Source organism: Uloborus diversus, chromosome 2 (genome assembly GCF_026930045.1).
Source record: "Uloborus diversus isolate 005 chromosome 2, Udiv.v.3.1, whole genome shotgun sequence".
NCBI lineage: Eukaryota > Metazoa > Arthropoda > Arachnida > Araneae > Uloboridae > Uloborus > Uloborus diversus.
Genome location: NC_072732.1, coordinates 17,938,349 through 17,960,566, shown reverse-complemented (window position 1 = coordinate 17,960,566; position 22,218 = coordinate 17,938,349). Strand labels below are relative to the sequence as shown.

Genomic DNA, 22,218 nt, shown 5'->3' with positions numbered 1-22,218 from the left:
AGCAATCACGATTGCTTATTGTTCTCATTCGACTGTTTTTGATGTTCCGTGCCTTTTTCAGCTTGGACCAGAAGCCTCTGCAGCACCACCGCCCACCCTCCTCTGCAGGCGGCGCGACGCGGCTGCTCCGGTCCTGAGCTATCCGTTTCTCCTGGTCGAAGGCGTCCATGTCCTACACACACACGTACACTCACACACACACGCCTACGTACATACACACAGGTCTACGCACACACACACAAGCCTACACACTTACACACACAACTATGCACACGTAACCGCCCAGGAGGAGAGGCAGGCTTGGGGGGGGGGGACGGAGCTGTTTCTAGAAACAATAACTCCAATGAGGAGGGTCCTGTCTCAGTTCGTGATTGCGAAAAACATAATTTGAATTCAAAATTTCAGAATTCAAATTAATTTTCTTTTTTTTTTTTTTTTTTTGTTTTGTTCAAGCGTGATTGTTGAACACGCGTCACTTGACACAACTTTCATTTTCGAGGTAGACCGTGCAAAGCCGGGAGAGCAGCTAATGCGTAATGAAGTTTTGAGGTTTGTTAATGTACCTTCCTTCGGTGCTTTTGAAATCATATCTCAAAGCTATGGGAGCATCAGGATTGTGTAGCTGACAATTACATGCACTTTGATTTGTGTGTGGTGGTCAGTAACTTAAATACTCTTCAAAAAAAATTTTTTCACATAATTTAATATTTAGAAAAAAAAATTCTCAATTTTAAGATATTGTCTTTTTGAGATTTTGAAAAAAAAAAAAAGGATTTTCACTGGAACTATTGAGAGATTAGCACCAGGGGTGATGGTGGATTCAAGTAAAATTTTCTGGAAACTGAAATTTTTGGAAGTTGCCCCCACCTTTACCCTCCCCCCCCCCCGTGAAAAAAACTTGTCAAATATGCATAGAAAAATAATTTGAAATCATTTGAAAAGTACCACTTTAAAAGATTTTTTTTTAATATTTTTTTAGTTTTAGAATCTGTCGGCCGAAATTTTTCGGAAATTAGAGATCACAAACAACCTTGATTAGCACTCATTTTTTGAGATGAAAGACAATATCTCAAAAAATTTTGAAATTTTGTGAGAAGCATTTTTTGAAAAGGTTTTCAACTTACATATCGAATCAAAGAGCACGTAGTTGTCTTTTAAAAGGAGCTATTTTACAAGACTGAAGTTCCCAGAGAATTGAAGTTAAGCATGAAAGCACTGCCGACCAGCAAAACAAATACTTTTTAATGAATTTCAAAATCATAAGTTATGGATGATTGAATTCTTTTTTAAAATTATTTACAAATTTAAGATGTGGAAGAGTAAGATTTTTGAAAATTTCATGAAAATATGAAAAGGTCAGGTTGGGGATTTTTTTGCCCCTTTATTCGACATAAATTCGATCCCATTTAAAAATTGCACACAAAACATACTCAACTCATAATTAAATACAATTTAATTCCACTTATAAGATGCCGATTGATTCAAGAGCAAGGCTGTTTTTTTCCCGTCAAAAAGATGTTACAAATTTAAAACCCGAATCTAAAACTCTAAATAAAGACTTAAAATAAAAAAAAAATTTAAAAAAAATCTGAGTTCAAACACTTTATTACCGGCGAATATTTGCGAATATTTTTCTAATGCAGACAAAAATAGCAGATAATTTTAACTCTTAAAGCCAACGCTTCTGTTCAATATTATTTTTCTTTCCCCATCAGTTTCCAATTCATTAGTTGATTTTTGCCAGTCTTTTTTGTTTGTTAAGTCTGTGAAGAAATAATAAACGCAGAAAACTTTCAAGCACCAGGTGATGACAATCAACAGCTGGTAGCCGCTCGCCATTTTGTTTTGTTGCAATAAAATAAACAAGAAATACGCATTCTGCATGGAATAACTAAAACAACCCCTTTTGCGGAAATAAAGGTAGCAATCATTTCGGATTCAGATCAGAAATGAAAATTTCAAAGAAATGTTAGTAAAAAATGTATCCGCGAAATAGTCATTGATATTAATTTATACAAATGGAACAATTAAGTTTTGCAGAATGTTCGAAGCTAAGGAAAAAAAACCCCAATAAACTCAAAATTTAAATGAAATTCGACTTATAGACAAAATTTACATGTGAAAGATTTAAAAATAAATATAATTAAATTAATCACTTACTTTTAATAAAAGAATATCCTTTGCTCCGATTGTTTTTGAGCAGTTGCTCCGAAAGCTGTTGAAGTTGGCAAGCAAAGAAAGTTTCTGGAACTATTCCAAGGTATACCCATGCATCCGAGCGCCCTCTATATCTGTATACAGATATAGAGGGCGCTCGGATGCAGTGATATCGGAACGTCAAATATTACGTTATTTTAGCACGGGAATAACACCGTGGCATTAGAACGTTTTTTGAACGTCTAATATGACATCACCTCAGAACTAAACTGGCACCGTGATAATATCACTGTTGCTGTACGTCTAATTTTACGTGCAAAAGTAACACTTAACACCGTCATTCGACCAATAACACGATTTCTGTACCAGATTTGAACGTTCTGGTGCTACTGGGGTTGTCACTCCTAAAAGCTCTTCTTCCGATGAGTTCTGAACTGTGTGAGTTGAATAACTTTACTTCTGGAAAGAGCTCTGGAACGAATCGCATAAAATATCTCCAGTGGCCCAAGTTCGATTATTAGCAAGCCAAAGTGCAGTTGATTACGCATAATCTGCAATATTTAGGAGTTTGAATTTTGAAAGAGGAGAAAATTTCATGTTTGCATTGCCGCATCCGCGTAAAACCGAAACTCATCCGCGAAAAATAAAATAAAGTTGTCAAATCTTAAACCGCGTATAATCGAAACCGTGTAAAATAAACCCGCCTAGAACGGGGGTCTACTGTATTGAATCATTATATTCTTTAACTAAAATGTGCAAACACCCTTTGAAAACTTAAATACAATTCTTCGCAGGGCTGTGGAGTCGGAGTCGGACAGATTTTGAGGTAAAGGAGTCGGAGACGTTCGAAAACATGCCGTCTCCGACTCCGACTCCGGGTTTCTTTTTCTTTTTCTTCAATTTTCCATGACTCTACTTGTAATTTTTAAAAAACTGACTATTACCAATTAATTTGATTACATGTCAGGCCTACTAATAAGAAAATAACTGTCATTGTGGCAACCAGCTGGCTTGATTTGTTTATCGAACTTTCTGTAACAGCTACCTGCGCCGTCTCCTAAATTTCTTCTTTTTTAACTTCATTTAACTGATAGCAACTGTCAGCAAACAATTTTGTTGCCTAACATTTTCTAAGTAATCACTTTCAAATAAAAATAATAATATATTTTTTACCTCGATCTCAGTTATAAAATAGTGAAAGGAATGTATGTATTGCTTGAGCAAGTCGGGAAACTTCTGAGGGTGCTTGATAAATTCAAATAAGTGTTTTGGTACGAAAGCGCAAATCCAAAAGATCCGATAAAATATAAACGGTTTTTTTTTTTTTTTTTTTTTTGAAAATCTGAAGACTTTATCTAAGAAAGCTTGGTTATCACTAAAAAGTACAAAATAAAATCAGTACATGATTTATGGGTTACAACACTCAATAATTGTAGTTAGTCCTAAAATCTTCATATTGTGGTTAATTCTAGAGCTACCAATAAAATTAAAATTAAAAATTGAGCCAAGAAATGCAGATATAGTAAAAGCTATTTGTACAAAGCTGTATACCGCCGCATTTTATGTAAAATTTGCTCCAGACGTACATGTACCCGACCTCTCCCCGCAATATAGTGCAATATTTTAATTGAAATTTTTAAGATGAAATTTAAGAATATAATTGGTGAAATTTTTCAGAGTTAAAGTACTTCAATGTTTATAAACTCTGAAATTAAGTTGAGGTGTTACCCACCAGATGGGTGTCCCCCGGGAGGGGGGGCGCCCCCTCTTAAGAAATTTTTTTTTGACTTAGCGAAAAAAGTTTTTTTTTTTTTTTCTTTCTTTCTCAAGTTACAGCTTTCAAAAATTGAAAGCAAAGTATTTGATCAACATCGATTTGTTAAACATTAAAGGGAAGCAAATTAATTATTTTCATTTTTTTTTAAAAATTGGATTTTTAAGCAATCTCACTTTAGAAGTCGCAACTATTTTATAATTTGATTTTCAAATTGAATTTTTATCGTTGTATGCATCTTAGGTTCACAATAAAATACAACGCGAAAATTCCATAAAAAGGAATTAATATTTCAATCTCTGTTTAGGGGTTTTCCCCCCTTCCCGTGAGGTAGGGAGGGGGGTTGCAAAAATAAAAAATCAATGAATAAAAAGGCCGGAGTAAGAGTCAGATTCACACGTTTCAAAATCCAGGAATCGGAGTCGGAGTCGGTCATTTTTCTTCCAACTCCGCAGCCCTGTTCATGCATCCACCAATCAATGTCAACGTTTCAATGCAACTCATGCATCCACCAATCAATGTCAATGTTTCAAAGTTTTTATTTTTGATTGGACGTCGCCCATTTTAAACGCAAGCGGCGCCACAGCGTTTAAAGACGCTGTCCTTATCTTGCTAGCCGCGAACTGCTCGGTTGATTACGTTAGCTACGATTTGATTGGTTGAAATGAGGACTAAACTAACCTTGTCGAGAAACAGCAAAGCTTCCCTGAACCTGCTTTGGTGCATGAGAAACTTGGCCTGCTTAAAGAGGGTGGCTGCTGCCCTCGCTTCCGGGGTCCTCCTGAAAGTTTCCGCCTTCTTCTGCAACTCCAGGGCTTCCCGGATGTCCTTGGCCCCGGCCGTCATGGCGGATGCCCTGGTCTTGTCCACGAACACGTCGTCCCTCTTCCGCCTCCGCATCTCGTCCTTGGCCAGTTCAGCCTCGTCCTCGCCCTGTGCGTTAAAATTGAGTTGAAAGAAAATGCTCGAATATAGAGGGGGTGGAGTTAGAGAACATAGAAAATTTTAAAAGGAAAATATCCCTACATAGTATAAAATGAAGTCCCCAAAAAGCGTCTGTGTGTTTGAACTCGCAAAACTCGAGAACTACCCGGCCGATTGCACTGAAATTTTCACAGTTTGTTCCTTTAAGTCCTGAAAAGGTTTGCAGACCAGTTCGATGAATAGTTCTTTTTTTTATTCCAATTTACGTCCAATTTGCACATAAATTCTCAAATATGGGGGTCAAAAATTACTTGCACATATTAATATTACGTATCGTTAGAAAGGGTAGAATTTTCCGCGTTCTACGTAATTTGTTTCAATGCTCTAACTTTATTGAGGCGAGAGTTATTTGCGTTTTTAGATCGAATTTTTTTAGGCATAGCTGAAATTTAGGCACTACTTTCCTCATTAAATAAATCAATAAAAAGTGAAGGAATTGTCCTACAGCTTTCTTTTTGACGCCATTCGAAAAAGCGACCTTTTTTGCTCCAGATCTAACTCGACCTATGGTCGAAAAAAAAAAGCTTTTATCTCGAAAGGGAAAAAAGTTACAAGCCTTTTTAAATCAAGTTTAAGAAATATCGATTCCATTCAAATTGTGAACCATTTTCTTTCGCATTTTATTTTCTTAAACTTATTTTATTTCGTGTTTCCATGGTTACACATTTTAAATCCATCTTTCTGGATTTAATTTCTTAAAAGTATTTTAATATCTGTCGTCATTGTTTGGAAGGGAAATCATGATGTTTTTTTTTATTTATTTATTTTTTACGCCTGATTGTTGAATATACGTCACTTGACACAATTTTTAATATCAAGGTGGACCGAGCAAAGCCGGGCAACGCAGCTAGTATTATATAATTCTAAACACGAATGGTATACAAGACAGAAAAAAAGAGGCTTTCAGGACTGAAAAAATGAATTTTGAGCTCAACTGCAGATACAGAAGGAGTTTTTAAACTATAAGTCGTCTTATTTTGCATTGAGTTATCAAATATTTATCAGCAATAACTTAAGAAATAACTTATGCGCATTATATTTGCCAAGTTTTTATTTTATTTTATTTATTTACTAGTGGTACCCGCACGGCTTTGCCCGTAATAGAAAAATTAAAAGGTCTTTTGGTTCGTCTTTATATTTACAAATAATGTATGGTGAATTTTCTCGCCAATTGACTAGTACCCATGTTACGGTTCCACGTTATGATAATTTCGTAATTTACTCGTCCATCTTATGATAGTTTTGTTCTTAAAATTGGAATAGAAAAAGAACCACATCGAATTTTCGAAGAATCGCTTCGAAGTGCACACCCCCATGCTACAAACTAACTTTGTGCCAAATTTCATGAAAATCGACCGAACGGCCTAGGCGCTATGCGCGTCACACAGATGCAGACATCCAGACATCCTCCTGACATCCTGATATCCTCCCGACATCCAGACATCCTCCTGACATCCAGACATCCTTCTGACATCCAGACAGAGAGACGTTCAGCTTTATTATTAGTTAAGATAAAGATTTTGTTTTGTTGTTGTTGCTCAGACAAACTTTATTGGTACAGAAAAGCGCAGATACTTTTTCTTATAGAATGCGTTTTGTTCTTAGTACAGAAAGAAAAGTGGATTAAGTTTCTTCTTGTTGAGCATAAGTTTTAATTTAGGTATGTAAAAAGTTTTATCGTTTATAGTAACTTTTATTATTAAATCAGTGGGTCTTTGTAAGTTCTGGTTGCCAGTTTTCGTTTATATGTTCTATTGAACAGAAATTTCATCTATTATAAAATTTGTACCTTATGAATTGGTTTCGATATAACACGGTACACATTCCTTAATTTACATTATTTCAAGGTCTCGTATAACAGGATTTCGATATAACACTGAACATGGTTTCGATATAACACGGTACACATTGACATGATATGTACGTGATTAATTAGGTTAAAAAATGAGTAAAAAAATCATTTATAAAAAAAGTCTGGCATAACACGGTTTCGATACTACACGGAACGAATTAACCGTGTTATACGAGAACTACCTGTATATATATATATATATATATATATATATATATATATATATATATATATATATACACACATTAAAAATGGCAACCAAAAGTCAAACGTGGCTACTATTTTCTGTGACTCTGCTTTGAGAAAATGAAGTTTTCAAAAATGAGTACATTCATGCTTTCAAATTTCATTGAAACATTTTGCTTTAAATATGAGTACCTATGTTTTCTAATAGTGTGCTGAATGGGGTCGTTTCCAAAATTTCAAAAGCATTTTTTTCTGAAAGAGCATGCTTAGAAACATAGGATCTTTTTAAATATTTTTTTTAAGTTTAATATTTTTAAGAAATTACTTTAACCGGTGCGCTTTCATTGTTTACGCTTCTGCCGATGACATCACAAATGATGAACTGCCATTCACTGTTGCCATTCACAGAGAAAAATCTTTAATTCGTATCTTTACTCTCGTGTATTGGCAACAATATGGTTGATAGCAAACGTAGAGCGCAGTATTTAATTCGCTTCTTGATTATCATAATGTGGAAAGGTGGTAGAAAGATACGCCAAAGTGCATCATTTGTGACGTCATTAAAACCACGACTTGTTTGAAAAATCGGACATTTAAAAAAATTAATTAAAAAAATAACTGTTGGGAGAATAAAAGTATTTTCTGGATCCATGTTATTGAGCGATCACGATTGCTTATTGTTCTCATTTGACAGTCCTTGACGTTGTGGTTCCTTTTTCAGCTTGGACCAGCAGCACCACCGCCTACCGGCGGCGGCACGGCTGCTCTGGTCCTGAGCACTGTCCCCAGGAATCCACTTCTGCTGGAGGGTGGCGTCCATGTCCTACACACGCATGGTCATACACGCTCGCCTACACGAGCGCGCCTTTACACACATACACAGGCCTACGTACACATACTTAAGCCTGCACACACACAACTATACACACATAACCACCCAGGAGGAGGGACATGCTTGGGGGGGGGAGGCATTTCTTGAAACAATAACTCTAATGAGCAGGGTCTTGTCGCAACTCGTGATTGCGAAAAACATAATTTGAATTCAAAGTTTCAGAATACAAATTAGAGTTGATTGGAGGAAGAGGGTCACAGGTTTTTTAAAAAATTTTTATTTTTGCTTATTCTATGAATTTCAGTGACTAAAAGTAGTACTTTTGACTGAAGGAAACAACTCCATTATTTCATACTCAAAAATGAGTGCATACCTCGGTTAATATTCAATTTTGAAATTATTACATATTCAAACATAAGCACAAATACCTCAAAAATGAGCACTTGCTGATTTGAGTACTTGAATGTTTCGAATTTAGATACCATATAGTCGGAGCCATTTTGACTCTTCGATATGTTCAAATTCGAGTACTTTTTCGTCATTTTTGAAATTGTTGTTTTTAGAGTGTGGTAACCAGTAGATACTGTTTGAATTCCTAGTCTATAACTTGATCCTCGGGTTGAAAAGAAAAGAAAAAAAAAAAAAAAAAAAATTCGAACTTTGACATCTTGAATTCAAATTATGTTATTCGCAATCACGAGTGTGTGTGTATGTAAGCGTGTGTGTTTACGTGTGTGGGGGTATATGTATGTGTGTGTAGCATGTGTGTGTGTGGGTAGTTGTGTGTATGTGTGTTTGTGTGGGGGGGGGTATGTGAATGTGTGGGTAGTTGTGTGTATGTGTAGGTTTGTGTATGTGTTTGCGTGTCCGTATGTATGCGTGTGTGTATGTTTTTTTGTGTGTAGGTGTATGTAAGTGTGTAGGTGTATGTGTGTGTGTAGATGTAAGTGTAGGCAAATAAGTGACGCAACCTGGAGACGGTTTTCGCTAGAGGAGCAGCATCATGAGGCGACCGGTCGACGGTGGTGCTGCAGAGGGAGGCGGGGGGAAAATAAAATCATAAGACATCAAAACAGTCAAGTGAGAACAATAAGCAATCGTGATTGCTCAAAAAAAAAAAAAAACGGAAATTTTCAGATCTTTCATCCCTACCTGTCCGTCCCCGTCCTGATCATCCTCCCTCCCCTCGTCCACCCCGGGCATCATGTCGTCTTCGGACAGGAAGAGGCTGCTCCTCCTCCTGCTCTCCTCGCTGAACAGGCTGAGCTGGACGCTGCTCCGCTTGTCCTCCTCTCGGTCCTCCGAAGAGCCGGACTTCCGGCGAGGAGAGTTCTTTTCCAGATCCGGAGTCGAGTCCACGCTCAGGCGCTGCATGCTCTGGCGAGCCTCCTCCACCTTTAGAGTCTTCATGGCGGGGATTTGAAATGGTAATGGAAGTCGGATTTCAGCGCCTGTAATGAACAAAGGAAAATTAACAGGTTGACATTGGGGAAGGGCCGTGGTAGCCCGATCGGTAGAGTGTCGGATTCAGGGCCGGAGGGTCCTGGTTCGAACCTCGATGGTCGAAGACCCACCGTCGTCATTAAAGGGGATTGGGCGACGTTAAATATGCTCGTGGTCCCAATGTCCTCCAAGTGAAACGATACCTCTAAGGGTGCTAGCACCAGGTAGCTAATAGCTCCTGGACTAGTTCTAAATTCTCATTAACTGTTCGATCCGGTGATGGTGCTGCCATCTATCGGTATATAAAACAATGGAGGCAAGGCACTTAGTATGCAGTCCTCGACATAAATACAGTTGTAGTCAGTTGTGACTGAATAGGACATTGGGGTGTTTTCCTTCAGTCAAAAGTACTACTTTTAGTCATTGAGATGGTTAGAATGAGCAAAAAAAAAAAAAAAAAAAACCCAGAAAATACTTTCATTTTCCCAGCAGTTTTTTTTTAATTAATTTTTTTAAATGCCTGATTTTTCAAAAAAAGTGCGGTCTTTATGACGTCACAAATGATGCACTTTGCCGCACTTCCTACTACGTTTCCACGTTATGAAAGCAGCGAATTAAAATTTCACTCTACGCTTGCTATCAACCCTATCGTTGCCAATACACGTGAGTAAAGACGCGAATTAAATATTTTGGACCCTGAATGGCAACACTGAATGGCAATTCATCATTTGTGATGTCATCTGCAAAAGCGTTAAACGGTGAAAGAGCACCGATTTAAGTTATTTTTTAAAAATATTAAACTTAAAGAAATTATTTTAAAAATGGTCAGATTCTATGTTTTTAAGCATGCTCTTTCCGAAAAAAATACTTTTAAAATTTTAGAAATGACCCCATTTAGCTGTTTCCCATTTTTCAAAAATATTTTTGAAGTGCAAACGTTTTTTATACACGTTAAGCATTTTTAAGGTGCGGGAAAACCATTCATTTCGCGACACCGCCACCGACATTTGGAATACAGCGCATGCGCGGCTTCTCTCAGTTCCTTTGCTACGTTGTTTTCGTTGGAAACTGCGAACCTCAGTAGCGCTGTCAACAGCGCGTGAGTCTCATAATCCGATTCCTGAGTAAGTAATTTCAAGGATCGTGAGTTCGATCCTCTCCCGGGCCAGTGTATTTCTTCTCCAGAAGAAAACATTTTTAAGCTTACATAATAAAGGGTGTCCCAAAATTAACGCAAGATTTGAATTTGCCGCCATTTTTGCAATAAATGGTTGGCAACCCTGAAAAAAGACAATTTGACAGCTGAGAGTTTAGGGTAATCAAAAATGGAGCGTTATACGATACAATAACGCGCTTTCATTATTGAACAATAGGGAAGTTGCAACCTATTAAATGTTCATATTTTGGCTATTGGATATTGTTAATTGACCCTCAAAACTAAAAAATTCACCATCGGGGAATTTTAAAACACCGTGGTTGATTTTTAATGAATTTTTAAAAATCCACGCGCAAAAGTGCGCGCTTCTGAAACGTCACGAGCCTACGTCACAGGGCGCGAATGGGCAGCCTTCCGCCGAAGATCCCTTGTTTTCGCTAGGAGCATTTTGAGCGCGCTGATATTTTTATTTTTTAGAAATTCAATAATCCTTTTGAACACACTATGGAGGCCGGATTCGTTAAAGCACAATCTAAATAATCTTCCTCAAGTAACACCAATGAGATATTCGAATATTTTCGAGAGGATGAGAGGTTTAATGTTCCAGAAACGCGAGGAGTTAAATGCGAGGAGAATGCCTTTTACGTTTCGTCTTCGAAGTCGAATGCGTGACCTTCGCTTTTCCCCTATCAGAAGAGGTTATGACGTCACTTCCTATGCCATCTGACGTCACAAGAGCTTGAACTTTAAAAATTAATTAAAAAAAAAACTACTTATCGTATCGCAAAAATTTTTTCACCTATGATGTTCATACATGTTACTCTATCATATAAAAATAAAATTGAAAAATCGAAAACTTCCCTATTGTTTAAAAAATAATGAAAGTTGAGGCTGGTCAAGCAGTTACTGTTATTGGCGCTCGGTATCGCAACACGGTAATGCACGGGTGGTTGTGGGCTTGTTGACATAGACCTTTGAATTCAAATAACCCCATAAGAAGAAATTTAAAAATGTTAAATCACACGATCTAGGGTGCCAATTCTGATCACCGAAATGAGAGAGTACGCGACTAGGAAATGCCTTATGCAGTCATTGAAATCTCTCTAGCTGTATGGTACAATAACACCCCATTTTTAGTAACCCTAAACTCTCAACTGTCAAATTGTTCTTTTTTCATGGCTGCCAACAATTTATGGAAAAAATGGTGGCAAATTCAAATCTTGCGTTAATTTTGGGACACCCTTTATTTTTGAAGTGAAAACTTCTTCAGTCGGTTTGGGCATTTTTTGAGATGGGAAAAACAATAATGTGTCTGATATCGATGATACATGTGTTTGTCGTTGCCACTCTGCAAATGGACAATTAATTGTAATAGTTGCTGTTTATATTTCACCGGCTGAGTCTATAAACGCAATACAAGAGTTTTTGAGTGATTTTTTTTTCTTTTTTTCTAAAGATGCTTCTGCATTACTTCTAAATAAAATTGGGAAGAGCGGGATTTCAACATCAACTTTGTAGATGATAGAAATCTACCATTAATTGAATTTTTCAACAGAGAATTTAATTTAAACGATGTTCAATGATTGCAATCTTGGCACAACGAGATTTAAAACTACAATTGATGCAGTCTTTACGAAATATGTAAACACATTCGAAGTTTTTTATTTCCTATTTTAGTTACCATAAACCTATAATATCAGTTTTGGAATGTAATGATTAAAATTATGATGATCAGATCGTAAAAAATCATAATATTTTTGAAAAATTTAAAAAAAAAAATGGAATTTTTTGATTTAAAATCAGATTTTTCTTATTTTAATTTGTTTTTATTATTATTATTATTATTATTATTTTTAAAAGCTTTAGAAACTTTCGTAATTGACTAATTTATACTTTTAAATATAATTAACCTTGAAATCGATGCTTTTACAAATTATAAAACGATTAAATTGCAAATATTACGTCACCAAAACGTCTTCATAACATCATGCAAAACCAGTTTGATACAGCTGCATATGATTCAAATAAAACTTAAAATAGATTGCATAGCTGTACATATAATGCATAAAAACAGGGCAAACAAATACGTATTTGGCATTTGCCAAATGTCTTTTTATCCATAAGCTAATCCCAAGAGGAAGAGTGCACGCACCCCTCCCTCCAAATATCATAAGGTAACACCCCCTCCCCCCAAATATCATGAGGCCCCATGAGCGAGAGTCCTCCTCCCGAAAATAGAGAAAAGTACCCCTTAACTCCCTCCCCACGCATAAAAATTTTAATAAGTACCCCTTAACTCCCTCCCCACGCATAAAAATTTCAATAGTCTGAGCCATGACCGTCCCCCCCCCCCAACTCCCCCAAGTGGACACTCCTGTTTATCCGAAAATTATAACTTGAAGTTTAATAATGAGCTCAGAAGCGTTGTTTCAACAAGATATTGAGACCAAAAAAGCAAATCAACAACAATGCGTATGTTCAAAATGTGTGTGCGAAGAAGAAGAAAAAAAAAAAAAAAAAAACATGCCGGAATTCAATTGCCAAGTTTTAATTCAAGAGCACATGCTAAGAAGTTATATGTTTTTTTTTCTTTCCTTCTTTCTATATTGCTAGCTCAATATACTTGCAGTTATGTTTTATTTACGATCAGTGATGTACCAAATTGGCGATGAAATATAATTTAAACACCTATTTATTTTGGTCAATCACATTGCTTATTGTTCTCACTTGACTGTGTTGATGTCCTATGATTTTATTTCCCCCCCCCCACCTCCCTCTGCAGCAGCACCACCGTCGACCGGCCTCACGAGCTGCTCCTCTAGTGAAAACCGTCTCCAGTTTGCGACCATATCCTACACAACACACGCCTACACACACACACACACACGAATACATACACACACCATCACACACGCACACATACGCACACGCACGCACACGCACACACATACACACACACACACTCGTGATTGCGAAAAACATAATTTGAATTCAAGATGTCAAAATTCAAAATATTTTTTTTTTAATTGTTATTTTTTTACTTTTTAGAATAGTATACATTTGAAGTCACAATTAGTTTGTTTTCTTTTTTTCCTTTAAAATTTTTGGAACTTGCAATTGCAAAAAAGCTTTGGTTAGTGGGAAAAAATAAAGGTCATTTTCGGCTTCCGTGCTAAAAAAATACGTCAGAAGCAACAACGAAGCCTAAAAACTGAACTTGCACGTTCCGCCAGCAATGTATTGTACGCAAATAGTATGCAACTTAAGAAAAAATTGTTGTAAACACCGCACTCATTCAAACGTTTTTTCCGTGCTTTCTTTTTTTAAGGTGGGGGGGAAACGCATAGGCGGATTTACGGGGGTGCCAGGGGGTGCGCCGCACCCCCAACAATTTTTATTGGATTTTCAAAGAAAATTTAAATGAAATATATTTTACCAGGAGAAAGTATATATTTCTCCTCAAGAATTTTGTAAAACAACTTATATTTTTCTACAGCTAAATGCAAGTTAATTTACTTGAAAGTAAAACCAAAAATATAATAATAGGCAGCTTATTTTGTGATCCGGTCACCGCACATGGCCAGTGCGAGAGAAATTGTGCAACACGAATTAAAAAGAAGTCTTTCTCCATTTAAAACAGAAAGATGATAAATAATTGCATAAATCAAATAAAAACATTCCTTTAATTATTTTTCAGCGCTGTATTAAAAAATAACTTTACACTCTGTAATTGGGTATGTATTGGTATAACATTACAATTTTCTTTTTCTTTGAAACAACCATGGCTGATAAAGTCAAACAATATGGCTATTGTGATATTCTTCTTCAAAAACAATATAAGGTTTTTACAAACTGAAATTAACTGAAAACCAACATTTCCACTGTAAAATTTCAAAATTTTATAAAGGAGGCGAGGCAGTGCTATCACTGAGTTCCGCTACTAAAATTAGTTGCTTTTGTTGCCTTTAAAATGAGTAATAGTCTGCAAAATATAGTTACCAGATACAGAAAATACTTAACCCCTACTTAAAAAAAAAAAAAAAAAAAAGCATTTATATCATTTTAATGCCATGAAGTGGGACAGACCTACGTGGGGTAAATTTTCTACAAACAACCTTTAAAAAGGAAAACTTTAAAAATATTTTCCAAATTTTAGCCCAACCCGAAAAAACACTAGAGAAACCAGCACTGACAGATTCTAGTATATTTTTCTCACTATGTGACTGTTAATTAAAGTCAACAGTAAAATACTGACTGTATAAAAAGAGATCGAAGCGTCACATTCATATTTCCGATCGAAAGAAAATTAGCTCTCATTAAAAAAAAAAAAAGAATGTATAGTACGCGAATAAAAGAAATTAAAAACCAAAAAACAGTAAAAATAAAATAATAGTTGAGAAACAGAAAGTGGCATTGCAAAAACTAATCCTTTACAAAAATCGCACTCACAAAAACGATACCGTTACGAAAATTGCGATCTTTTACGATCGCGACGAAACTTTACAAAACTTTTTTTATACAAAAATATAAACTTCACATTTTTTCTCGTCGTGAATGTTTTATTACATTTCATTTTCCCACTTTTTAAAACAATTGCTTTAAAAAATTAGACGCGGTAAAACTTTTCCTTTTTTTCCGTGGTAACTAGAGGGTAAACTTAAAAGCGGTTTTTTATTTTTTTTTTACAATTTTTTTTCTTTTACTAGAAAAAAACTAGCTTTTTTACGAATTTTACTTACACTTACTAAAATAGTCCGTTGTATTTTACAACTGATTGCAAAATACTCGATTTGTCATCAAAATAGTCGCCTTTGCCGTCAAAATAGCTGCTTTTAGTCGCCATTTGCAGTGCTGTATCCCCCCCCCCATCCCCTTTATTGCAATGGCGTAGCTACAGTTTCTGTCGCCCGGGGCGGTTCCTCTATTTGCCACCTTTTCATTGAGACGTATCAAATACATTAAAGCATTGAAAATTATCGCTCAAAACAGAAAACTTCATTTAAAGTAGCAAAGGGAAACTAATTTAATCCGTATTCTTCCTACAAAAATGAAGGGAGCGGGGTCAGGCGCCTATCTCGGACAAATATTCTGAATTTACATCAAAAATTGCAGTTAAAAGTAACTTTTGGGGGAATGGGGTTCTCTACCGAATCTTTATCCAAAACTGAAGTCAGTTTAAGCCTTTGGGGATAATAGAGAGTCAGCTTTTATTCCGTAACAAAGTTCCAATAATTTGTTTTCCCTGCATTAATTCAGCACTGGCAAAGAAACAACTTTTACAGAAATATATTTGATAATTATATACGGAAACAGATGTTATATTTCAGAAATATATTTGATATTACATATTTGAATATTTTCCAAAATTTAAGTTTTAAAAATACAGTTTAAGTGTTGAATTACAATTTAAAGACATTAAGTGAATGACCGTTCAGTCATACCAAAACCTTACATTTCAAAGGTTTTTTTTTTTCTCTTTTGCCTCCAGAATTAGATTTAAAGTATGATTCCCTTATTTGATTTTTTTTTTTACACCAAATGTGCTGAATCGCCGCCCCGGGCGGACCACCCTCTCCGCCCTCCCTAGCTACGCCACTGCTATATTGTTGCACCCCCAGAATTCACAGCCTAAATCCTCCTATGGGAAACGGGGAAAAGAAATTAGAGAAATTGTTATCAATCTACCTTATTTTCTTTTTTTAAGGGGTAGGGAGAGAAATTACAAAAATTAGTTGCTACAAAGTTCTATTGGTTTGTAAAACAAGGACTCTTTTATACAATTTTTACTTAAAATATATTTTTAACTGTCCTCTGTCTGAAATGATTATTAATATGATGGATTGTTAAATTGCAAATAGTAAACGCTTCCTTTCAAGTTAGTGTAAGTTTCTTCAACTTGTTTTTTTTTTTTTTAATTTCTTACTGATATTTATTTAATTCACTCAACAATTAAAAAAAAAACGAGCTGATGTGTGCATCACATGACTTCCTTTTACTCCAATTTAATGTCATTTACCCATTATTGGCAATTTTAATGTGATTCAATTCCTATTCCTATTCAGAGTCACAACTGACTACAACTGTATTTATGTCGAGGACTGCATACTAAGTGCCTTGCCTCCATTATTTTATATACCGATAGATGGCAGCACCATCACCGGATCGAACAGTTTATGAGAATTTTAGAACTAGTACAGGAGCTAATAGCTACCTGAGGCTAGCACCCCCAGAGGTATCGTTTCACTTGGAGGACATTGAGACCACGAGCATATTTAACGTCGCTCAGTCCCCTTTAATGACGACGGTGGGTCTTCGACCATCGAGGTTCGAACTCAGGACCCTCCGGCCCCGAATCCGGACACTCTACCGATCGGGCTACCATGGCCAATGTGATTCAATTGTTTACTTTCTAAATGTCACCAACAAATGATGCCAAATTAAAACCAAATTTGTAAAAAAAAAAATGGGCCAAATTTGTCGCCAAGTTGGCGACAAATCTTGGCGACAAAAAAAAAGGCGATATATCGCCAATTGTCCGACAAATTATAACACCACTTGAGTTTACAATCGAAATTAACAATGATTTTCTCACAAAAAGGGGCAAAAGACCCCCTTAGGAACATCCGAATGCAACCAAAAGGGAAGGTGCACAACTAGGCCCAACTAGGAGTCTACGTACCAAATTTCAACTTTCTAGGACATACCGTTTTTGAGTTATGCGAGATACATACACACATACGCACATACATACGTACATACGGACGTCACGAGAAAATTCGTTGTAATTAACTCGGGGGTCGTCAAAATGGATATTTCGGGTGTCTGTAGGTTCCTAGGCAAATATCCATGTGTAGTCGAGCCGAAAAAAAAACTCAACATTCATTTGGATGTGAGAAAAATGGAAATTAAGGCCGATTTTTGAGTGAAAGTTTTTTCGCGAATACAATACTTACTTTTTTGTAAAAGGAAGTAATAATTGCGGACAGTTCATTTACAGACTCCATGCCAAAATTTCCAAGACTAAAGACAGCGTGTCTCTTCTTCACTTCAATATTATATATTCACTCAAATACTATGAAACTACAAAAAGGAACATGAAAAAAAAAAAAAAAAACACTTTAATAAAACCTAACGAGATTTAATGATTTCAATACTTTTCTCCAAATATTTTTATAATTTCTTAGTCATTCGGATCATAGGTTGCCTTACCTTTTGGTTAAAAGAAATGCGATGTCAATATAGTTATAACTGATCTTAAAGCAATAAAATAAAGAAATAAATACAGATGATAATGTATTAAAACTACTTACATTTTTATTTAACGACCCAACTTAAAGTTATACCATATTCAATAAACATTTGAGCTGAAAGTATTTTAGCTGAAATTTATAACAACCAGCTCAATCATACCAGTGAAAATCACGTTTATTTGTACTATTATCTTATATATTGACTCTAAGGGATGCAATTTCTCAGAAAACTTACAATGACAAAAATATTTCACTCTAAATATAAAATTTAAGAGTAGGACAAGACTGGATAAGATACAGTAAACGTCTTGGCAGACCAATGGCCGAGTTCTCTTTACTAGAATGAAGAAATGTCGGCTGAACAAAGTTTTCCTTGTTCATTGTCATGGAAACCGTCATTTTCGGTCGAATCTCTCATAATACCTTCTTCTCATAACAGTGGTAACAATCATAATTATAACTTTATTTTCTCTCCCTCTTTTTCACAATCGTATACAGTCGGCTCCCGCTACAACGCGATCCGACTTACGCGAAATGGCTATAACGCGAGTTTTTCATGAGTAATGAATTTTTTAGTGCGGACACAAATTGCTGGCCTGCAACATGAAATTTTGCGTAAAAGAGCGGCGGAGAGTTTGTGCTTCGTTGACACTAAATATTGGTTTTGTGAATGGACTTTCATCCCTTTAGCATCACTGAAAGCGGAAGTTCACCCACTGTATTAGTCTAGACAACGCTTTGCTTTAGTTTATACAAATAACCGCTCCGATTCTTAACTTTTTTTTTTTTTTTTCATTTTACATATGAACGTTGATAAAATACATTCTGATCGCGCTGCATAAACCTTCTTCATTTTTTAAATTATAAATATATTTACTATATCTCTACTGTTAAGTGCTATAATAATGCTGTAGTGTACATGCTGTAACTACCATACTACTTTATTTTAAGTTTCTCTCCCTCATTAATCATTGATTTTGTGCTAAATTACAGAATTTTATGTCAAATAATAACGCTTTTTCTAAAATACAGAAAAAGTCGGTTTTTTGTAAAAGATACTGCAATATATAATTAATAAATGGTTTGAAACAATATGAGGGGTGTTTACAAACGTCTGAAGAAATTGGGTATGCTTATAAAAAATTACTAAGCATACCTTGTTCCACAACGCGAAATTCCGACTTACGCGAGGTGTCTTGGAACGCATCCCTCGCGTAAGTCGGGACTCGACTGTAGCTCAACTGAAAGAGTAAAAGTTTAGAATAATAATTTTCCGGATACTTTTTTCGAATATCCTTGTACCGGTACTAAGATAGTTTTTGCGATAGTAAACTGTCTTTTATTAACTGTTGAATGAAGCCTAATAAGAAAGAAATCATAAAAGGAGGGGGGGGGGGGGGGACTGTGTCATTTCATTCCTATTGATTTTTTAAAGCTTCGCTGCGATAGCTATCAGACAATTTTCGGTTCTTCATTTCCATTCCGTCTCTTTTGCAAGAAGTGATTGCAATACCGGTATTTCGTTTCATTTTCCAATTTTGTAATACCAATATTTAATAACGTAAAATACCAGTTTTTTTGGTATTAGCTGCAAATAATATTTTTTTAAATTAAATTCTTTTTAGTCTGACTTATTAGATTAATATTGTTATTTTAAATGCATATTTTCCCCCTTTATAAGACAATACCGAAATCAATCCTTAGTCAGAATTTGACTATCATAAACATAAATTAATGGAGTATTCTTTATCTTCTTTACTAATACTAAAGCAGAAAGTATCTCTGTCCGGAGGATGTCTGGATGTCTGTAGGATGTATGTAGGATATCTGTAGGATGTCTGTGACGCGCATAGCGCCTAAACCGTTCGGCCGATTTTCATGAAATTTGGCACATAGTATGTAGCATGGGGGTGTGCACCTTGAAGCGATTTTTCGAAAATTCGATCTGGTTCTTTTTTATTCCATGACTTAGAAAGGAAGAACAAAAATATCGTAGGACGGACGAGTAAATTACGAAATTATCATAACGTAGAACCGTAACATGGGCACAAGCCAATTGGCGAGATACGAAATTATCATAGCGTGGAACCGTAACATGGGTACAAGCCAATTGGCGAGAAAATTCACCATACATTATTTGTAAATATACAGGCGAACCAAAAGACCTTTTAATTTTTCTATTACGGGCAAAGCCGTGCGGGTACCACTAGTTACTAATAATAAAGCTCAAAGTCTCTCTGTCTGGATGTCTGTAGGATGTCTGTATCTCTGTGTCGCGCATAGCACCTAGACCGTTCGGCCGATTTTCATGAAATTTGGCCCAAAGTTAGTTTGTAGCATGGGGATGTGCACCTTGAAGCGATTTTCAGGAGCAAAATTATCACAAGATGGACGAGTAAATTACGAAATTATCATGACGTGGAATGGGAGAGCGAATGAACCTGGCCAATTGGTGAGAAATTCGTCATCCATTATTTGTAAATATACAGGCAAACCGAATGACCTTTTAACTTTCAACTACGGGCAAAGCCGTGCGGGAACCACTGGTAGTAAATAAAGGTTTGAAAAGAATACAAAAAGATACATGCAGGCAGCACTAGGCGGTGTAATAGACTAAATTTTTGTGACACCTCTCCCCCCCCCCCCCTCCACGCAAGACAACAAAATTTTGATTAACTTTAATGCAAAAAACACAGTGAAGTTCTTTGTATTTATATTTTTGCAGGAATAACAAATGGAAGAAATTTAAGACAACTGATATGAAGCACCCTACGATTTTTTACGTTGAAGTTAAGTGTTTGGTCAATCATTTTCTCATAAGAAAATCGGCCGTAAAGGTATGACGGGTAAAAATTGCTTCTACATTTGAACGAAGCTTTTGCCTGTTTGGTGATATTTTGACAGTTGAAGTATTAACCTCAACTCCAGTAGATTAACCCTAAACTCCAGTAGGTAGCGTTCATTGCTGACCACTTTTTCGTTTCTTCATTTTCCTAAAATGAGTCTTACCAGTAAAACAATTAAGTGAGCGGATCCAGTTTAGCCTTATCAAAATAAAGCATTTCTCAACGTTACCAAAATATATTATCAAATTATCATGCTGTGGCACAAGTTTCATTGTTGATGACGCCAGGAGCGTTACGCGATCATTCGCTATTATATATATGAGAATACTTAACATCCAGAGATTATTTTTTACTTTTTAGTTCATATTGCAACAAAAGCATGTTTTTTTTTTTTTTTAAGCAATCACGATTGCTTATTGTTCTCACTTGACTGTTTTGATGTCCTATCATTTTATTTTCTCACCGCCACCCTCTGCCAGCACCACCGTCGCGTCGACCGGCTCCTCACGATGCTGCTCCTATAGCGAAAGCCATCTCCAGGTTGCATCCATGTCCTACACACACGCGCATACATACACAATTACGCACACATACACACACACGTACACCTACACACAAACACATACACACACACAAACACATACACACACTCATACAAACAACTACCCACACATTCATGCCTGCACATAGACACAAACACATGTGCCTACACACACATACACATACCCCCCCCCCACACACACATTCATACACACAACTACCCACACACTTATGCCAGCACACAGACACAAACACATATGCCTACATACACATACACATAACCCGTACAGACAAACACATACCCCCCCACACACAAACACACACGCCTACATACACACACTCGTGATTGCGAAAAACATAATTTGAATTCAAGATGTCAAAATTCAAATTAATTTTTTTTTAACTATAAATTTATTACTTTTATTTCTTGTTTCCAAGATAAAAACTGTGGTAATAAACTTAGTAATTTACAAGGAGTTTAAGATCGACAGTGACATTAGATTTTTTCTTTCAATGTCATGGACTCTCATTAGGCAGGGATGAGCGGGGCTGGATGTCTTTTTTATTGGTTTTATTTTTGGACAATGACGAATCGCGAATGAACCTTACTTGACCTTTTTCGATGTTCCTTTCACTTTCTAGATCCCTATGATGACGAGAATAACTCACGCTTGTTGTGTATAATATTCATTTAGAGAGTAATTTTCGTCGTCCTGGGTACAAATCGTTTGCGTTCATTCAAGGCTTAACTCAAGCTGCTTTTACATTAAAATACGTAGTTTTTTTTGTGTGAAATCACGTTTTAAGACAAACACCAATGCAGGTGAACTTAAATAGCAAACTTAATTCAAATGCAAAATTTCCTGGTTACAAATCCCCACCATTTAAGATTAATAAGCAATAAAAATACCATAACGCTAAACGCGGTAAATATAATCTTTATGATGAATGTATGGGTGCAAAATTGGCTATAATAACTTATATTTATTACCCAATTATTTGAGGCCGCTGTATGTCAAAAAGAAATGGAGGGATTCAGACAAAATTTGTTGTGTTGGTAGACCTCAAAAGAGCGAGGTGCTTATTCATTTTTAGCGCCCAAGTGTTTAAGGAAGTGGCGAAATTGGACATCTTTCTCGTTAGTTGTGATAACTGTATCTCAAGAAGTATGCGAAAACTAAAAGAAAAAAGTTGGTAC

General features: G+C 36.0%; 1 protein-coding gene across 1 annotated transcript in view; it reads right to left on the bottom strand.

Annotated features, from left to right (window-relative positions):
* The window catches only part of LOC129235082 (uncharacterized), a 36,785-nt gene extending 27,590 nt beyond the window's left edge, over window positions 1-9,195 (bottom strand). Inside the window, exons 1-2 of the mRNA XM_054868761.1 lie at window positions 8,938-9,195; window positions 4,613-4,864 (exon numbers count right to left, since the gene is read on the bottom strand). Of these exons, the coding sequence (XP_054724736.1) occupies window positions 4,613-4,864; window positions 8,938-9,195 (510 nt within the window). The remainder of the gene's footprint in view (window positions 1-4,612; window positions 4,865-8,937) is intronic.
* Between the last annotated feature and the right edge of the window lie 13,023 nt (window positions 9,196-22,218).